This window comes from Doryrhamphus excisus, chromosome 6 (genome assembly GCF_030265055.1).
Source record: "Doryrhamphus excisus isolate RoL2022-K1 chromosome 6, RoL_Dexc_1.0, whole genome shotgun sequence".
Lineage (NCBI taxonomy): Eukaryota > Metazoa > Chordata > Actinopteri > Syngnathiformes > Syngnathidae > Doryrhamphus > Doryrhamphus excisus.
The window spans coordinates 14145510-14162831 of NC_080471.1; the positions used below are offsets into that span (position 1 = coordinate 14145510).

The following is a 17322-nucleotide window of genomic DNA, read 5'->3' on the forward strand; positions in this document are numbered from 1 at the left end:
TTCTAAAGGTGTTAGTGTGAAAGCTTCCTTCCTGCCAGGGAAATGACATGCTAATGAGCTGCACTCCTCACAGCTGTCTAATGAGAGCTTTCCAATAGAAATGGCCGCCGATGATGGATGCCTTCAGTCTTATCAGCTGCAAAGCGCCCGATATCAGCGCTGCTGCACAAATGATCTTAATGCTTGGCTGTGAAACGTCTCAATCTGTCTTTGTCCGCAGACGGGCAAACACTCATGCACTCTGTGGATAGAATAAACAATTTGAACAAACAACAAACTTCCAGTCAATGGAAGGAGATGTTTATCTGTATGATAGTTTTCGAACAATCACTAAATCTCAGATACTGTCTCACATTTTAGCACTGTTTTTGTAACTTGTTAGGACATACCAAAACAATAACAAAGACTCGTGCAGGAAAACTATAAAATGAATTAAAAGTGTTAAAAAGTCATATTTGATATACAGTTCTTTTTGTATGGACCTTGATTGTCTTATGAGTGGTTAGTGCGCAGACCTCACAGCTAGGAGACGAGGGTTCAATTCCACCCTTCACCCTCAGCCATCTCTGTGTGGAGTTTGCATGTTCTCCCCGTGCATGCGTGGGTTTTCTCCAGGTACTCTGGTTTCCTCCCACATTCCAAAAACATGCTAGGTTAATTGGCCACTCCAAATTGTCCATAGGTATGAATGTGAGTGTGAATGGTTGTTTGTCTATATGTGCCCTGTGATTGGCTGGCGACCAGTCCAGGGTGTACCCTGCCTCTCGCCTGAAGACAGCTGGGATAGGCTCCAGCACCCCCCGCGACCCTCGTGAGGAAAAGCGGCAGAAAATGAATGAATGAATGATTGTCTTATAGTCTTTACACTGGTCAAAAAATGTCCCTTTCTCAAAAGGGTTTCCACAAAGATAGAAGTATGTAATTGTCCAGTTGTCCCAAGACTTTCGTCTAACTAGTTTACTTTGGAGAACATCAAATTTTTGTAAAAAAAAAAAGAGGGTATTCTAGGAAAGGAAAGGACAGTAGAAATAACAGCAGGCTCATGTTAGAAAATAAGTACATGCACGTGTCCTGTTGCATCATAAATCGTCCCTCAGGAGAAAAACTAGAGCATGTTGCTTTGAATGTTTGTCTCCCTGAGTTGCGCAGACGCAACGGCCACACGCTGGCCTCACGATTGATACCAGTATAAAAATAGATGAGTGGGAGATGATAGGCCTTTTTAAAATGTAGAACAGACAGCAGCATGCTATATTTAGACGGGACACAATTACGCCACAGTTTGGCCATGGAAAGCTGCAAATGCCACTTGGCTTGCCGTAGAAATGTTCAGTTGCTGCCCTGCACATACAGTATGCGACCCTGCTGCCTTGATTACTCTTCCTCTTGTCAATGCCGCTAGTGAGAGCTGAGAGCTGACAAACATTTTCAACCGCAGACATAAAAGGCCCTCTGACGACAACCAGCATGCACAGATGGCCACTAATTACATGGCAGTCTTAAAAGATTGTCATTTTGGTAGATCCATGATGAAACTGAAACCACAAACTCACTCACTGTGAATCGACTTTCAGAAACACGTCAGGGGATTTCTTAACAGTGGATTGAACTTTGGCCTCTGCTTCACAATGTCTCTGCAGGTAAAAATTCCAGCTTTGCAACACCTGAGGGCAACATGGCAAAATGTTATTTTTTGCCTGAACATGCTGTAGAAATCGTAGAGGGAGCCAAAAATATGACACAACATGTATTACTGCGGCTTTAAGGTTATAATGATGAGAGAGGAGTGACTCAATCTCAGCTTTTATCCTTCAAGTCTATGTTTGTGGAGAGAATTACTTTAAGTCTTACATCTTATGATATACATTTGAAGTTGACAATACATATGGAGACAATGAAATGTAGTGGAATGAGGTTAGTACCACAATTGGAAACATCCATTTTCTTACCCGGGTCAAGGTTGCAGACGCAACAGTCTACTTTAGAAAGTCTCTGGTCATCTCTTCCAGTTCCACAAGAGGGACTCAGAGTCGTTCCTAGACCAGGTGAGACATTATTAGGTTTGCCCTGGAGCCTGGTTCCAGCTGGATATGCTTGGAGGCATCTGGACAAGAGGGCTGAGGCACCTCAACTGTCTCCTCTTGATGTAAAGGAGCAGTGGCTGGACTCCGTAAGCTCCGTATGACCAACTTCCTCACCCTATCTCATAGGGTCGACTGGTAAATCAAGAGGTTTGCTCAGTTCCCAGTCGGTACTGCCTGTACTTCCAACCTTCCATCACTGGAAGGTTGAGATACTTCAGAGATACTTGAACTTGAAGTAGACCTCACTCCCACTCTGAAAGGTGCAAATTTCTAGAGTTGGTCCAGTGTTGCACAGCCAGGACAATAAACACATTGCACCTCTGGTCAGGTACCCTTCTCTCCAGCATTCCGGAAAAAAAAATTCCCAGGAAGGCTGAGCAGGAGTGTGAGCCTACTGTCGTCGGAAAACACCCTTCGGTCACTCTTCTTTATAATTGGGTCCACCTCCCCCAGTCTGGCAGGTACTGTTTCCAACTTTCATACAATGTTGAAGACACCTATCAACCAAGACCCAAAACAGAGCCTTAAAGAATGGGGAAATGTTCTTATTTTCAAGAAAAACATGTTTAGATTTTGAGAAAATTTGCTGTAGATTTTTGATGAAAATGTTTTTTTTGTGGGGGGGAAAATGTAAAATTGAGAGTATATTTTTGATGAAAAATTCAAATATCTGTGAAATCTGTGTATTTTGAATACCTATGTATTTGAGAGAAAAAGTCACATATTTTCAAAGATAAGTTGGTTTTATTGAAAAGGAATGAAAAACAGTTGAATATTTTTCATTTCAGTCATTGTCCTTGGACAACCAAAACAGGAGCCTGTCCTGTGAATGGCTGCCCTCTGACACCCATTCCATTCATAACTTTTATGGACAGGATTTCTAGGCATCTGCACAAATGTTTTTACATACATACACGTTTTCTGTTGCTACAACACAATAAGTGCATGTTACTCCCGGTTAGCTCAGAGACATCCCCAGCTTCCTCCCTCAGTTTCTCCCAGCAGACAGGCGGGGCTTCTTTTCCACTGTCCACACCCTTTTCCAAATTCTAAAAATAGCATGCACTTCTGCAAGCAGAACAATCCTCTATTCAAACATTCTTGCCAAAGGTCTGAGGTGTCTCCACCCTGGGCCACCTCACTCATGTTTCTAAACATCTAGCGCATGTGTGTATGCATGGGCAAGTTTATTGTCATATAGATAAGCAGGGAAGAAACTGTTTACATCTTTACTCTATTCATAGACAATATTTTGGCTTTGTTGTGTTGTTAACAAGAATTAGACACAAGTTGCTTCATTACCATTGAGTGAAAATGCACTGGATTCCGACAATGACATGTGTACGGTGGCTAGTGACTTATTGTAATAATAATAAATCACTTCCTGTCCGCCACCGATTCTGCTCCCCGGCAAAGTTAACTTGTCTTAAAAGGGTTATTTTATCTAATTACATCTACTATTGTAATAAGAATGTACAGGTGGCTATATGGGTCATGTCTTGATGGCTTTAATAATGTTAACAAACATATGTAGAAGATTGTAATCAGATTTTCTCTACCATAACACTGAAAAACCAATTAACCGGGATAAAGAAAGTATTACTGTATAGTACTGTAGCCTTGGGTAAACCGTCTTTAAAGTCCTATTTTCTTCTAGTACTTTTTTCTAAAAAAAAATGGTTAGAGAAAAAATGTTACACCGTTTTGAGAGCTGACAGAATTTTTGAAAGAAAAGTTGTACATTTCCATGAAATCAGACACGTTATCAAAAAAGGTTCTATATTTTTAAAGGAAAAAATATATTTTTTCAAGAAAAAAGTTGCAGGAAAATTTAAAATGATTGAATGATGAAAAATTAGCATACTTTTATATACAAATGTTTTTTCAGGAAAAAAGTTGTATATATAAGCTATTATTTCAGCAAACAAATCGGTGATTTTCGTACGTGTAAATTAAATACTTTGTTAATTGACGTCTGGTGACGTAACAATCACGTGACATGGCCTTACGTCACACAGCTCCTTAAACATACGGGACATAGACAAACTTTTCTTTTGTAACTTTTTTAGTCCTCGCTCAGCTTAAAACATATACTTGCTATTTTCCAACCAGCTTCAACCAGACTGGGCTCCCGCCACGCCGAACATCAGGACCCGCGAATGAGCCTCTAAGGGGGCGGAGAGACGTCCGAGAGCAGACAAGCTAGTCAGAAAGAGAAGTTGACACCGGGAGCCGAGCCTCCACGGCGGCGGGCACTTATCTCACTCCGGGGCTGTACGCGCCTACCACAGATTCTTCACGCACTCATGGTCGTCTTGTGTCAGCCTTCTGGAGCTCACACGTTCGAGCGTGGTGACGACGACGACGACGTGGAGGAAGAAGAAGAAGAAGAAGAAGCGATGTTTAGGTGCAACCGTGGAGGAGTTCGGACTTAGCTTCCTCAAGTGACTTTGGAGCGTATACAAGCCAGGGGAGTTTCGGATGTAGTAGCCCCGAACGAGTTACTACCTGTCCTGCGTGTTCCTCGCTCTGCTGAGCCGGAGGAAGGTGAGGTGGGCATGCAGGTGAAGAAGCACCGGGAAGAGTCGAACCGGGGCGGCGGGACCATGCTGGAAGTGGACGTCCCACGTAAAAAGACCTCCTGCTTCTCGAATATCAAGATATTCCTCATTTCGGAATGTGCGCTCATGTTGGCACAAGGCACCGTGGGAGCATACTTGGTGAGTGGGGTAGCTAGGGTCCCACTGCACTCCTGGTGCCTGGGGGGGGCTCCATAGCATTGTTTAGTGACAAGGATAAGTCTAAGGTAGAATACTCCCTATAGGGTATACAGTTGACTTTAAGGTGTCTTTTTGCACCCTTTTGTAGTAATGTATACAAAAGTAGTACCTCCCCTGTGGAAAAAACCCCATTGTACCTCTAAAGCAAGGGTTTCCAATACATGGATCATGACCAATCGATAGCTCGCCGCCTGTTTGCCAAAGGGTCAAGGAGTTATCTCCATTAAGTATTATTTTCACAGTGAATAATGCTAATTGCAGATTTCTAAGTGAAAGATACTGATTGTCAGTTCTTAGACGCGTGCTATGAGATAACGTTATCAAAACACTGAGATCTCAGAGTTTGTGTGTTTGAAGTTGGTGCCGATTATACAACATAAGTGGCACCTGACACTTTATTTTGGCTACACTCCTTATAGCTACATTTTGGGGATTGATGCTACTTTTATGTCTGAAATAATTATTGATAATAGTTGGCTGCATTCTTTAGTGAAAGGGCGTGACTAAACAGTCATTTTAAGCTTCTAAGATTAACAGTCTTTTTCGGAAGCCAGATTTTTTTTTTTTTCAAAGGCATTATTTGTGCCCATTTCATTCAAGGTCACACAGTATGGTCATCCACTTCTATACCTTAGAAATGTTGATTAAAACATAAAACACTGATTGATTGAAACACTGCAAAAATATAGATTTTATATATATATATTTATATAGTGTCTTTTATGCTACAAGAGGCTGTTTCCTAATCTAAACAGTGTAATCATTCCGTGCAGAGTGACCTGTCTCCTGTAGGTACGTTCACTGGGGGGGAAAAAACGCTTTAATTGCCACAAATGAACATAGAGTAGGTAAAAATGATATCGTTTTGAGAGAAAAAAAAACATCCTCAAGGAAATAAAGTCTCCTGGATTTTTTTTTCCAAGAGGCTTATTTTGTCAAAGGCTTATTTTCAAGAAAAACTTTGGATAAAAAAAAATGCTTTAAAGATGCAAGCACTGAAGCACTGCACATAATATAGAATTAACCTCAATTTGCACAAATGAACTCTGACTGAACTTTTACTATTTCTGAAACCAACAAGACCTTTTATAATGTTATAAAAGAGGCTTCAGACACCTGTTCAAACATAAACATGGGACAATTACTTGGACAAACACCATAACTTGACCCTCCATGGCTGTAGCTTTTGTCATTAAACCCAACATGTAAAAAAGTAATCCTACTAGAGCTATCTCTGTATTAGTTCTGTAGTCCTTGCTGTCAGTGCGTCGCCAAACCTAGCTATCATGGCACCCTTGTTTTGGGCAATCTGATAATTAGCACTAGACACTTAACACACTGTGACTGAGCACACAAATGTTGCAGGAGTGCACTTTAAACTAAGAGGTTTTGTCATCTATATTAGAAAGTTATCTTAAATCAGTGCTTCTTATTTTGTCATTTCAAGGGACAGTTTGAAATACTAGAGAAACTGATATCTATTCACTTATCTGTACTGTACAGACTGTACTTGAAAGTGAAACCAGGGAAATGCAACAAAATGGAAAGGATGCAAGCATATTCAACAGTGAAATTGTATGTTGAGTACTACATTTTGCCAGTGCTGCACTAAAACGACAGTTCCCCGTGCCCCCACAGTGTTTCTCAATAATTTCCTGTACTAGGGTACCGATATCATTTCACACCCCTTCCGATTTGAAATATTATTGAATAATTTATTCATTTAATCAGAAAAAAAAACATTTATATTAAGTTGTAATCGTCTATAGAGCAGCTACACACAATAACCCACAGAGAAAACATTTTTGCAGAATCTGCACCTATTCCATCTTTATTTGCCAAAATGGTCTGTTTTAATTTATTCCACACACGGCCCGCCTCCAGGCATGCCCACTCCACTGTGATTGGTCACACGCCCAATGTGCTTCCTAACTATGAACCATATAAGCACGTCTGTCCCTCTGTGATGTCACAAAGGAATGGTTTTACCACACCTTTTCAAACTGAGCCATTTGAGTCATCCCAGACACTTCCAAATGCGCAAACCTTTCTATCTGAAACTTTGGCATCATTTAACACAAGAATACAACATTCTAACTACTTTTCTAGGTCAGAAAAGTGGAAAAAGCAAAGAAAAAGCATAGATTCCCTTTAAAATGGTTCTGTAGTCATTCCTGATTAAGGCTAGTGTAAGGACGCAGTGTAAAACAGACTCATTTATCATTACCCTGAATCCTTTTAATAAAAAAAACTAACAAACAAAAACGGCTTACCGAATTTAAGATTAACATGTTAAATTTATTTAAGATTAACATGTTATATTTTACAAAATCACCATGACACACGACTGAGTGGCTCAGCAGATGTGCATGTTATTCAGAATTCCATGGTGCTACGCTACAGAAATTGCAGATTAAATTGGAGGGAATCAGGGTTAAAAAGTACTTATTTTTGACATGCAAGATCTTATTTTGTACCCGTTCCATCTTTTGTAACTCCTGCTCTATTTTGCTTATCTTAAAGGAAACCTGCACTTTTTTGGAATTTTGCCCATCATCCACAATTCTTATGTGAAACATGAACACGTTTCTCGCTATGAAGACTCTACAAGATGCTTGTTGTTGTTGACAGAAGTAGCATAAGCTCCTGGGCTACATCTGTGCGCCTGAGGAAGACATTTCGGTAATGTTTTAAATAATCAAAATACTACAAGATACTGTATGCATGATCACAGCATTTAAATGAAACAATAAAACATTGTTAGTGCTTTGTAGTCAAAATCGATACCTCCCAATGCATTGTTAGCAAGCTCATGCTAACTTGTTTTCTCTTGTTAGAATGCACAGAAAAGGGAAAGAAATATGTGTTAATGTTTCACAGAAGAATTGCGGATGAATTACAAAAAAAGTGAAGTTTTCTTTAACGTAATCTGTAAAGCAATCTATTCCAGACGTAAAATGAAACAACAAACTGAAAGCACTTCTTTAAGTACTTCTGTTTCAATGTCTACTTGCTGAAGCAAAGTCCCTGAGCATGGAATGCTTTGTCCCCTTGTTGGTCTCTGTGATGTCACACGACTGGGTGAGGTTTATTTTGTTGCCGTGCAACATCCTAAACACTTTCCCCGAGTTCTAGGTCTCCTCCTAATATGCAATGCACTTTTTTTCCCCCCCTCTCTTGGAAATTTATGTTGGTTCCTGGAAGGCTGTCTGGTCTATGTCAAGAGTAGAAGTGCACTAGCATGTTTAACCTGTAAAAGGAACTCATGCATAGTGCTTCCAGTGCTAAGCTGAGAGCTGCTGAAGCTGTCAGTCACACACATTTCCTGCTCAGGCCTTCTTCCTTAATGGGATGAGATCTGGTGTGACGAGATGATGGCTTCCTCAGCTGCACTAAAGCTGTCGTGTCAACAGGTTGCTCCTCAGCCTTGGCATGATTTCTAAGAACAGAATGAGACGTCACTGTTTCTAGATCCCACCCAGCCAGTCAGCCAGCCAGTCAGCCACCTGTTAATGTGGCCTTATTCAATGCGGGAAAGCGACGTCGCAGCTTGTTCGACTCGTTTTATGCGGACATGCGCCGCTCCCACCAATGAGCCTCTCTGCGCCGTGATGTCTTACGAAGGTCGCAGCAGCAGAGAGCAAGAACAATGCACTGTCAAGGTCACAGAGGGGAACTCATACGACACCTCTCCATCTCATACTTGGTCATCTCTTGTACTTGAACATGTCAAAGTCATATTATATGGGTATTTCTGCAGTGAAACAGGCCAGAAATACAATGAACTAAACACTAAAGTGTAAAAATAAGTCTTATGTCGGGACGTGAACATCAGCTCTAATATCGGCAGGTAGAGCATTCCAAAATGTTGGAGCCCGAATAGAAAAGGCTCTATAGCCTGTATACTTCTTTCTGGCTCTCGGGATTGTCAAAATACCGCCATGTCAGGAGCGTAGCTTTCAGGACGGCTCATAGAGTACCACTAGATCAACCAAATAGGACGGTGCCAACCCATGTAGCATGTAGGAGGCAAGTAACAGAATTGCATCTCAAATGAACTGAGAGCCAGTGCAAGTTGGTTAGTGCTGGAGAGATATGGTCAAATTTACGCATCCTTGCGTGGAGTCATGCTGCGGCATTTTGAACTAACTGTAGGCTTTTATAACTCGACATTGGAAGGCCAGAAAGCAGCACATTACAGTAATCAAAGCCAGACATGACATCACACAAACATCACAAACTGTTAATATTACACAAACCTCCGGGTCGCTACAATATCATACTTTCCTGTAGAAAATAGTTTGTTTCTTTCTTTTGGCTTTTTTCCTTACGGAGTCGCCACAGCAGATCTTTTTTTGATCGACATACTGATTTTTGGCTTGAGCCCTTTATATTCCGGATGCCCTTTCTGACGAATACTGATGGTGCTTACATATACAGTAAAGTCTCGTTATATCGATATCTGTTATAACGAATTACTGCTTATTACGATACTATTTTCATTTCCCGGCAAATTTCTAGTCTTTTATGATATAATTAGTTCCGTTAGTACGATACCCGGTTATTATGATAATCCGGTTACTACGATGCCCTTTTCATCTCCCGCCAGCCAATTTGGTCTGCTTATATTGATACAACAGAAGAACCAACTGACATAGCATACACACCTATTCCAACGAAGACACAAGCGTACAAATACATGTATTTAATTGTGTTGTATTCAGATATCTTTTTATTCTATACACACGAGAGAAACCACGAACGCAGTTGGTTCTTTTGTTGCAGGCATGTGTTTGGCCAGCTATGTGGGGCGGGTTGAGCATGACCTGTGAACCAGGAAGTGCAGGAATCGGTGTGTGTGCTGTGCTCTGGTGGTGGAAGTGTGAAAAATAAAGTTGACTGGAAGCAGCCGTTCGCCGTGTTCTTTTTTGGTATTGAAATCCTTAAGCAAAGATTGATTTAAGCTGCTCGACATTGTTCTATACTATAGAACAATGTCGAGTGCATTATTGCCCACTTTTAATGCAGTTCGGCGCAGGATCGGATATATCGACAGTCCGGTTATATCGATATTTTTTCCGACTCCCGACAATATTGATATAACGAGACTTTACTGTATATAGAATCAACAAAAATGATAATATAGCAACCCAGAAGTTGTGTGCAATGTTACAAGTTGTATGTGAAGCGGCAAAATTGTCAGGCACCCGAATTAAAAAACAAAAAAACAATAAAAACTGCTACAGTATATAAGATGAATGAAATGCTGTCATCGTGAGCAGAAGGAACGTTCGTGCGTGCAATTATTTCCTCGGCAAACTGCTCAGTCGTGTCACAAAGTCATAATAAACACAAAAAAATGCCCTCCCGACCTACACCGATTCACATGATAAACGCTGTAAACGAAAGTTGGCTGAATCTCCTCTTCCAGAGTGTGAATGGAAGCTAGCAGGGTTAGCTTGTGTGGTTATGTGTGCGCGCGACTCAGGCTCGATGAGTATATTTTCACCAGGTTGTGTTTTACGGCTTTAATATAAGGAAGATTTTACAATGCTTGGTGATGAAGTGCAGTTTCTAAGTGGGGAAAAAATACAGGAAGTACATTTGTTTTTGAACGTTGCTCGTCTTAGCTGTAAATAAACATTCTCCTCACATGGAACATACTGTACATGCGTGACTGTCCTTGAAAATGAGAGCTCTATAACCCAACTATTGTTATACCCTTGTCATTCTACATTAAAATGATGATTTAATGTATCCATTTTACACTACTTGTTTACAATTGTATAATACAGCTTGACTCTTGGACGGTTCTATTTACATTTAGTTCATTTTTTTCATGTTTCAGAAGGGAAAATATATTTTAAAAATCTAAACAAATCGTAGCTCCAGTGTCATGTTTGACCTCAGATGTTCTCCAGTACATTTATACCAGGAAATGAATATGAAAGGAAGTTAAACTCAATTTAAGTCAAGCTAATTTAATCAACTCCTTTACAATGCTGATTTGAAGCCATCTGCATTTGGCTCCATAAAGGAACCATCCATCCATTTTAATTCTATTCAAGGTCACATGGGGGGTGCCAGAGCCTATCCCAGCATAGAGCGTCTATAAAGATCTAGCAGAGGTCAATTCTACATTTAAACACTTCTACTCCACTCCACTCCAAAATAACCACGTACATTACATCAGAACAGTGGAAAAATGTTCCAAGTAAAACCACAAGTTTGGATGAGCCACTGAGAGAATGGAAAAATCCCGATTCCAGTCCCAGGGACAGTTTGGGAGTGATTTGAAAATAGCCTGAGAAACGTTTTGGTGTGTCAGTGGTTCACACGGTGCAGACACACACACACACACTCAAGTAAAAACAACTTGACGCAAACTGATTGAGGCTTTACTGTGGAATGTCATGAAGTTTTTGATGGTGTGATTGGCTGGTGTATGGATGCCAGCTGGTGGAAGGCTTGAGATGAGCTGTTCCACACATCTAAGCCATGGAAATAAAAAGTATGACTGGCCAGCTAATGGGAAACAAGCCTGTTGGCAGCAATGCACCAGTGTGGAACAACTGATCTGCTTGTTATTCATGGTAGTCCAATGGAAAAGCTGCGTGACCGATTATGAAAGCATAGGCCCAACATGGCAATGTTTATTTTGATTACTATGGGGAATTCCACAGTATTGATGGTCATTCTTACTTTCTCCTGTTATTCGCAGGTGAGTGTGCTGACCACCCTGGAGCGTCGCTTCAACCTGCAAAGTGCAGACGTCGGCGTGATTGCCAGCAGTTTCGAAATCGGCAATCTAGCACTCATCCTGTTTGTCAGCTACTTCGGGGCCAAAGCCCACCGGCCCCGTCTTATTGGCTGTGGGGGCATAGTCATGGCACTGGGCGCCCTCCTTTCTGCGCTCCCCGAGTTTCTCACCAACCAGTATGAGATAGGGGACACGAGGCGGACTGATGTGGGACGGGACGTGTGCTCCAACAGGAGCCAGGACACCCAGTTGGCTGACGACACGGCGTGCACCAACAGGGCCAACACCAACATGATGTACCTGCTGCTGATTGGGGCTCAGGTGCTGCTGGGCATCGGAGCCACGCCTGTGCAGCCCCTGGGGGTGTCTTACATTGATGATCATGTCAAGAAGAAAGACTCTTCTCTCTACATAGGTAAGCCAGATCTCTAATCATAAGTTCCAGAATGCCGTTGTAACAAAAGGAAGTGCCCCTGCCTGTGAACATACAAAGCCATCAGGTGCAATGTTTACATAGTTAGAGTCAACACTCAAGGTATTTACATAATGGGCCTGTCCTTGTGAGTACCAGGTGAGCAGATTTTTAATCTTCCAAACAGCCGTTTGAGCAATGTCAGAGGCCAGGTGCATTGCGATGGGTTAAATGTCTTTTCTTCACCTGAGCACACACCCTCCTCCTCTCTTCAAGGCAAGATGCTGCTGATGTGGCTCTTCAAAAGGAGCATTCCAAGTGCTGGCGGTGCACATTTTCTAATGTGCAATGGCCGGTTAGGGATGCATAGCTGCTATGTTGTTGATTTTTGTTCATATAAAAAAAATAAAACAAGGGATCTTAAACTCATAAGTAGCTTTTTCATCTTTTGCAAGAGTCTGCATCTGGTCAGGACATGTTTTATTTGACATTGTGTCTAATTTAGCCCGGAAGGACCTGGCTTGGGGCCTATGAGCTTCCCTTCACACTGCTGTGTACTTCATGTAGAAACGCCATAGTTGTAGATGACTACAATGTATGTATACATCCTATGGCTGTCAAATGATAATTAAAAAAAATCTAATTACAGTTTTTAAATAATCATGATTAACTATGTCTGAAATATGCCCATCTTTACTACATTTACAACAGAAAGAGACATGACAGGAAGTTAAATTTTTAATATATATGTATTTTTAATCGCATATGACCGCACACTGTGTTCTGCTTCCTTGTGGTGCATTAGAGTGATCTATCGGTGCTGTGTTGTATGTTATTGTCGACGGTGTTTTCATGTTGAAGACGTGTGCAGCGTCATCTCGTCTGTGTGTTTATATGCCTGTACAGGTAATTGCAAACACTCAACAGACAATAGACCGCCAAATATAGTGCCACAAAAGTCCTTATTGCCTAAGGGGGAACCCGTCCATTGTGTTCTGTGTCCTGATTGACAATCAATCTTTTTTGTGCCGTCGCTAGCAAACTGCTAACTGCCAATAAGCAATAGAAGAATAAGCTACACCAACAAAATGAATTGTGGGTACAAGGAGGAGGACGGCAGCAGGAGAACTGTTTCAACGAGGATACAAAAACACTACAGCCAAACTAACAGCCTTAAAACATTCATGATAATTGTCAACGAATACATTTGGCTACCTGTTGGATTTCACTTATTGTGGGCTATTTTTTTAACCTTTAAACAAGGGAACACTTTGTCCGTATTAACAGCTCTAAATGAACTGAATATGCCAATCAAGCTAAAAGATATGACACAATTCAAAACTTATTGGTCTAATACTAGTAGTAATAGTTGCAGCAGGAGCATGTAATTTAAGGTACATTTACTTGTGTGCTTTCCAGTATATTTCCCCAAAATATTGTGATATATGCTCTGGTCAATATCGCCCAACCGTCGTTTAAAGATCATATAATATCATAGTGTTTACAGTGACTAAACTAGGCATGATCCATGACCATAAAATATTGTGCTTCCATGTTTTGACTGGCCTGTAATTTGCCACATCAACCCTGGCCTGGACTAGAAGAGATGTGTCGGCAGAGCTGTTTGTTATCGCTGTGCTGCAGAGACAATAAGCGTGTGAATAGATGCAGAATTAAAGCCACCCTTTCTGATAGCTGCAGCAGCAAGCTGTGTGGTCACCTTTTGTCACTCTTGATACAGATGTGGCCTAGCCGACAAAGGGGCAGCCCTGTGCTCTGTAATCTGAAGGCCAAAGCTGATTTCCTAAATTACCCTCCGTCATGTTTGTTTGTCCTGAACATGAGTTTGAACCTCATGCTTTGTTTTGGGGTTAGAAAGGAGCCTTTCAAAGTGCCAGAAAGGCCTTGACATTCTGGCACCCGAGGGGTGGGCGGGGTGTGTGTGATTTGTTTGCAGTTTACAGCAAGGAAGTGGACTGGGAGTGATTGGATTTTGGCAGGCGTTTGGTTCTGTCCTCCTTTGATAAGCTGCAGCGAGCTTTGCAGGGGAAACAAGCGGTGAGCAGCGGGGAACAATGTGGTATTCAGTCGCGCTCAGCTGATCGTCCTAATCCCTCTGCTGCAGGCATGTCATGTGGCCCCAGCTGCATGAATGGAAGAGATTGTCTGAAATTCTGCAAGATTGGCTCTCGTGTCCTGACAATTTGTTTGCATTATTCATCCGTTGACGTCTGCACATAAGATTTGCCAGTCTCCTGTAGGTTTTGCATGTGTCCTAAAGACTCAAATTTCACCCTGGTCCAAATTATGGATATACTGTATGCTAAGTCTAGCTCTGCAGTATTGGTGGCTTTTCAAACAAAAGTAAAATCCACGCATCATCTGACTTGCGCTATGTCTCTGCAGAGCATTTGAAAGGGATTTTAGTAGTGCTTTGAAGAAGTCATTGGAGGGAAATTAAAGAGGAAGACGTACTTTAAATAGGAGCCGCGAGTTAAACCTCACACACGCTTTGCAGACACATGCACACTCCACAACTGAAAAAAGTGTGCCGACTTACAAAGGCATTACAGTTTTACAATAACCTGTACGCTCTTGCTAGCATTACCTTACTACTTACTTGCAGTATTGTACACAATAGTCTCCACTTTACTGCAGCAACCCTAATTCTCTGTGAATAAAAGGTCTGCTTACCAACAGCCACAGTATATCATTACCTGTACATAATAATGTTGTTACAGTGGTGACACTTTGACTCTGTAACAGATTATGTCAACTATCTTGGTGTCAGCTCTAGTCAATGGGCAATGAGTTGCTACGTGCCCCTGCAAAAGACCTTTTCTTTGATGGTGGCCATATTTTTTCAACCAATCTTACTAAAATTTTAATGTTTAACAAGATCTTGTCAGTCCCCTAAAGGTGTGTACCAAATTGGTGGGTGGGTGGCTGTATGGAGGTCAATTTTGGGGTTTAATAACAGGGCCACCAAGTGGGGTATTTGTTTTAAATATAGTAGCACAGGCAACACAATGAGAGTGCATATTTTACCACATTTTTTTACCCTTTCGTGTGCAGCGGTTCAAGAGCAGAAGAGTTACCTTACACAAAAAAATACAGGAGGATGTCAATGAAAGAGATTTTGTTCCGCTCTTCTCGGCTGCTTTTCGAGGAGCTTATTGTCACCCAGTAATGTGTTGCAGCTAAAATTAGAGACTTGGGGCTTGAAACGGGTAGGTGAAAATTGAAAGAATTGTTCAGAGACACGTCCTGCCTTGTCGGGGGATGGCAGCACAGGGAGAGCAGAGGCCTCGAGACAAGCCATATAATTGCAGAGCGGAGAAGGAATGCCAACCGGCTTGCCATGTGCTGCTGGATGGGAGTGGGCTGGGGCGTGCATGCATACCACAAAGGCTTGTGAAAAACAACTCCTCGGGAGGCTTTGGAGCGTTTTTGCGTTTACTCTGCGTGCTGTGGCAGACAGTGCTGGTTAAACAATAGTAAACCAGGCTCCAGCAAAGTCTTTACAGACTCATCTCGTCTGGCTCTAGTCTGCGTTGCCATTTTTTTTTCTTTTTGCAAGTTCCTTGGAAAAGTACCTCATCCTTTTCAAGAAAATACTTTGAAAACTTGTGTCTTTTAATGGCTTTACTTTATTTACTTCTCTCTGTATGAAGGGAATGAATATGATTGTACAGATTGTGTCTACAGGAGCTCTATTCCCACTGCTCCCTGACCTTTCAATGTCCACTGCTAATTTTGGCTCTTCCCACAGGACACCCCCCACCCCCTTCTATCTATATACCTTCTATCTATCTAAATATCTATATATAAAACATACTGTATGAGTGTGGCTTGGCTTTATAGCAATCTACCTCTGAAGCTTTTAAACAGCTGGGGAATTGAAATTGAAATGAAGAGCCTTATGGTATGGCACATTTGCAGGCTGATGTGATGATTAATTAATAAAGACCAATCAGTGCTGGAAAAATGTGGCCACCCTTTTTGCATTAAGGTAAATAAGGAATGTATCATCAATCACCGAGTTGGTCTTAAGTATGTGAAAGTACTGTCATACAAGACTAAAAATAAGTGTAAATACTGTAAAATGTAAGAAATAATATGCTATCTAAACATTGATAAGTCATGCTGGAGTCTTATCACTCTCATATTCTTATTCTCTCTAGGTGTTGTCCCTCTTCGGCTACAAATGACACTTTTTCAGCCATATTATATACAAACACCACCGTTAGCATATGTACAGAACAGTACTTCCCAAGTAGTGGGTCGGACCCCATTGGGGACGCTGAGGTGAACGGTCATGGGGGGGCGTGAGAAGCAGGGAGGACTTTCAATGTTCAAAGTGCAGACCTGCCTATATATATATATATATATATATATATATATATATATATATATATATATATATATATATATATATATACCTGCCTATATATATATATATATATACCTGCCTATATATATATATATATATATATATATATATATATATATATATATATATATATATATACACATATACATATACATATATATATATATATATATATATATATATATATATATATATATATATATATATATATATATATATATATATATATATATATATATATATATATATATACATTTGTTGTATTCGGCATGCAATTTGACACTTAAACACACATGTATGCTTCACTGCTCATTGCTTGTTGTTTGTTCAAGTTCAGTCTGTCCAGTAGAGGTAAATAAATTAATATTATCAGTTTCTCACTAGTATTTCAAGTCGGGATGTAAACATTGCTGTCCCCCAGTGGTGGCATGACAGAAAATATAAGAAAATATCAATCTGTGCTTGTGGAGAGATGTATTTATTTAGCTTTGTGTGTTTTTCAAATGCTTATCTGAACCTAATGGTCATTTTGCATGGCAGCTTCTTTTGCAACCTTCAGCCATGCTTGGAGCTGATATTGAAGTGCACTAGCCTCTGGATGTGAATGCTTTCTGTCCTCCAACTCGCTCGTTTCCACAGATTAACAGCTGACTATGAAGAAGCACAACAGGGCTTTGTTGTGCCTGCCTCTACCTGGAGAGTTTGTTTTTTTTCTGCAAACTTGCTATTGAATATTTCTTCAAAGCTCCGAATGAAAGGCCTTTTATGAAGCTATATTTCACAATTTGGAGGTCTTCATCTTCCACACGAGATAAATTTAGCCTCAGGCATTGTTAGGAAAGGTGCATGATGGTAGAGTCATTGACAGAAGGTCTCCGGAGACTTTTCATCAT

General features: G+C 40.9%; 1 protein-coding gene across 4 annotated transcripts in view; it reads left to right on the forward strand.

Moving 5' to 3' along the window:
- Positions 1 to 1446: 1446 nt before the first annotated feature.
- Positions 1447 to 17322, forward strand: part of slco3a1a (solute carrier organic anion transporter family member 3A1a) — a 35520-nt gene continuing 19644 nt past the window's right edge. Inside the window, exons 1-3 of one of the 4 annotated variants that reach the window (XM_058075206.1) lie at positions 1447 to 1640; positions 4197 to 4804; positions 11586 to 12039. In XM_058075206.1, the coding sequence (XP_057931189.1) occupies positions 4643 to 4804; positions 11586 to 12039 (616 nt within the window). In that variant the 5' untranslated portion in view covers positions 1447 to 1640; positions 4197 to 4642. Of the gene's footprint in view, positions 1641 to 1851; positions 2046 to 2102; positions 2546 to 4196; positions 4805 to 11585; positions 12040 to 17322 lie in introns of those variants that run through there. The other 3 variants (XM_058075204.1, XM_058075207.1, XM_058075208.1) reach the window with 3 other exon arrangements.